General features: G+C 38.5%; 1 protein-coding gene across 1 annotated transcript; it reads right to left on the minus strand.

The window, feature by feature from the left end:
* Nucleotides 1-204: 204 nt before the first annotated feature.
* Nucleotides 205-2,176, minus strand: LOC122312987 (U-box domain-containing protein 21-like). The gene is made up of 2 exons (XM_043127678.1): nucleotides 2,071-2,176; nucleotides 205-1,868 (listed from the first exon to the last, which is right to left on the minus strand). The coding sequence occupies exons 1-2, from the start codon at nucleotides 2,109-2,111 to the stop codon at nucleotides 539-541; spliced, it is 1,371 nt and encodes a 456-aa protein (XP_042983612.1). The 5' UTR covers nucleotides 2,112-2,176; the 3' UTR covers nucleotides 205-538.
* Nucleotides 2,177-2,659: the final 483 nt, after the last annotated feature.

Here is a 2,659-nt window from a genome sequence, read left to right on the forward strand (position 1 = left end):
ATCTTATTATCACTCTAAAACATATCAAGCATTGTATAATTTATTATGGGAATAAATGGTACATGCTCCTCAAACTAGTAAGGGCTGGTTTGGTTATATAAAACCAAACTAATTCGTTCCATATCATATAATCATTACAATTTTTACAAACTTACACACAAAATATAATAAACAATATAACTTTTTTAAATCCTAAAACAAAAATAATAGTAAGAAATTATATTATAACTATATTTCATTCAACTTTCAACAAAACATCTTATTTCATCTGAATTGCGTAACCAAACAAGACTTAGTCACTCATAGGTTTAAGACGGGCAAATCGCATACAAATTCTTTTTTGTCAAATGAATTCCATTTTTTTTTCAAATGATTTGTATGCTCTAACTTGCACAAATCATTTTACTAGAAAATGAGTTTGGACAGGAGCTGTCCACCAATATTAATTCCTATACAAATTTTGATTGTGTAAGTTGGTTGCTGCCCGTATTACCAGTATTCTCACTAAATTAACTACTTCAAAATTGGTACTTGTCCTTCAGAAGCGCCTTTTGAGATCCTTGAAATCCGTAGACTCAACACACTCCAACCTATCCCTGTGAAGATTCAACAGTTTCAACAACTCTGTGGCCTTCTCCTTTGTTCTATCTGCACAACCAACCTGTAACAGCAACAGCAGCTTCTGAAACGCACCCACTTGAAGTGCTTCAACAACAACAACACTTGCCTCTTCCCTCTTTTCATTCTTGCAGATCAGCTTCCAAAGGATGGACACCGAGAACTGGGTTGCCAAATCCGATACCCTCAGTATCTTCTTAACTAAAACCGGAATGGTCAGAGCATGATTGTAGGCCTTTTCTCTCCCACGTTCACTGCTGCATATCCCATCAAGAACACCCTCTGCCTTCTCGCACATGCTTATTTCGTTATCAACAAGTAATTCTAAAAGCAAAGATACCAAACCCATATCCACAAATCTATCTATAATTGCCTCATTTGGAAACGAGCAGCTAACCATGTGATATATCACCATTAACGAAGCTTTTGTTGCAGTACGGCAAATGGGCTCTTTAATCAGCTTCACTAATGCTTCCAAAGCTCCTTCAATCTTGGAAAATGATTCTACCCTACTCTCATCCGATGAAAGAACATCCTTTAAAGCCAAGACTGAATTTTTTCTCCCCGACAAATCCGCACCCTTCAAAAACCAGGCCATGCAATGCAACGAAGCAGACGACTGGAGGAAGGACTTGGCCTCTCTGTCCAATGGGAAAAGTAATGCTAAAGTCGACAAGATCTCCTCCAACACCGTAGCGTTTCTGTCGAAAGACACTTTGGAAAATGTGTCAAATGCAGCCGACAAAACACTGCCTGTCGTGTTGGCCACAATGCACCGCTTGTTACGGTCACTCTCCTTCGCCAATGCCTTGAGCTTGGTCACCAACTTCAGGCACCCAGCTTCGTCTTCACTTTCACTTGCCATGGTAATCTTACGAAGGAGTTCTGAAACCTGCGCCGAACTCACGGGAATCCGAGGCGTGGGAATCCTTTCAATTCCATGGGACCTGTTCTCAACGCACCAGTCTTGTATCATCTTCCTTATGGCATGATTCGGTATTGGCTCCAGACTCTTCAATTCCTGGTTTGTAATGGGACAGGTCTGGTTCCCGGCATCGAGCCACGTCTCGATACTCTCACGGTCGTACGTAATTCCCGTCGAAAACGTGACCGGATCTTTCATCAAGTCTAGCGAAATTGGGCATCGGAAATGGCCCGGTATCGTCAGCTCCATGCCTCTGTTCTCTCCCCATGGCTGCTCCTTACCGGCACAGTGGCCTGCTCTTCGCCGTCTCCACGAAGAGATCATTCTGTGTGAAGGAATTGGATGAGAATTGGCACTGGGGATGAGTTTTTATGTGACATACACGTTAAGAGTACAAAGGAATATTTTCATATATTAATAAGCACACGTTCAACATTCAAAACTTGTGGAGTAATCTGATATTGTAGTTTGAAACCAAAGAAAAAAGCAAGAGTAGAACTAGAAGAATGGGTTTTGAATATTCAAACCTTTGAATTTGACATGGTAAAATGAAATCAAACAATCTCATGGTTTCGTCGGAATATATGTATATAGATCAACTTGATCAAACCCCTCCAAATAAATAAGAAAAGAAACAAAAATCAAAAGTTTGACACGAAAGTTGGTCAACTAGTCGGTGGACTGACTGACTGACTCACTCCCACACACATAGCTCACCTTTTTGCCCCTTGTGAGAAAGGCATGCATTAGATTCTCGTTTTTCATTTTCTTCCGTCTTGGCAAAGCAATTATGAGTTGGCTTTCCCCTGCACGTACCTCAAGTACCCTCGGGTCCTTGTTTCAATTCAGAGAGTTTTATTTATTGAGTATTTAATTAACTCTCAATTTTTAAGTTTAATTTTTAATCTAACTATTTCAAGTAGAAGATAATAGATATATAAAATGTGCATTATAATATTTACAAAGTATTTAATATTCTTCAAAAAATTTGAACCAATAAAAAAATCAATACTTGTCCTAAAAATTTAAGATGATAGAAATTTTTATTGTTATTTATATTTATATTTTAATATTCCACTCACGTGTGAGACTGATTTTTTTTCAATAATTATGTCT

Source organism: Carya illinoinensis, chromosome 6 (assembly GCF_018687715.1).
Source record: "Carya illinoinensis cultivar Pawnee chromosome 6, C.illinoinensisPawnee_v1, whole genome shotgun sequence".
Classification (NCBI taxonomy): Eukaryota; Viridiplantae; Streptophyta; class Magnoliopsida; order Fagales; family Juglandaceae; genus Carya; species Carya illinoinensis.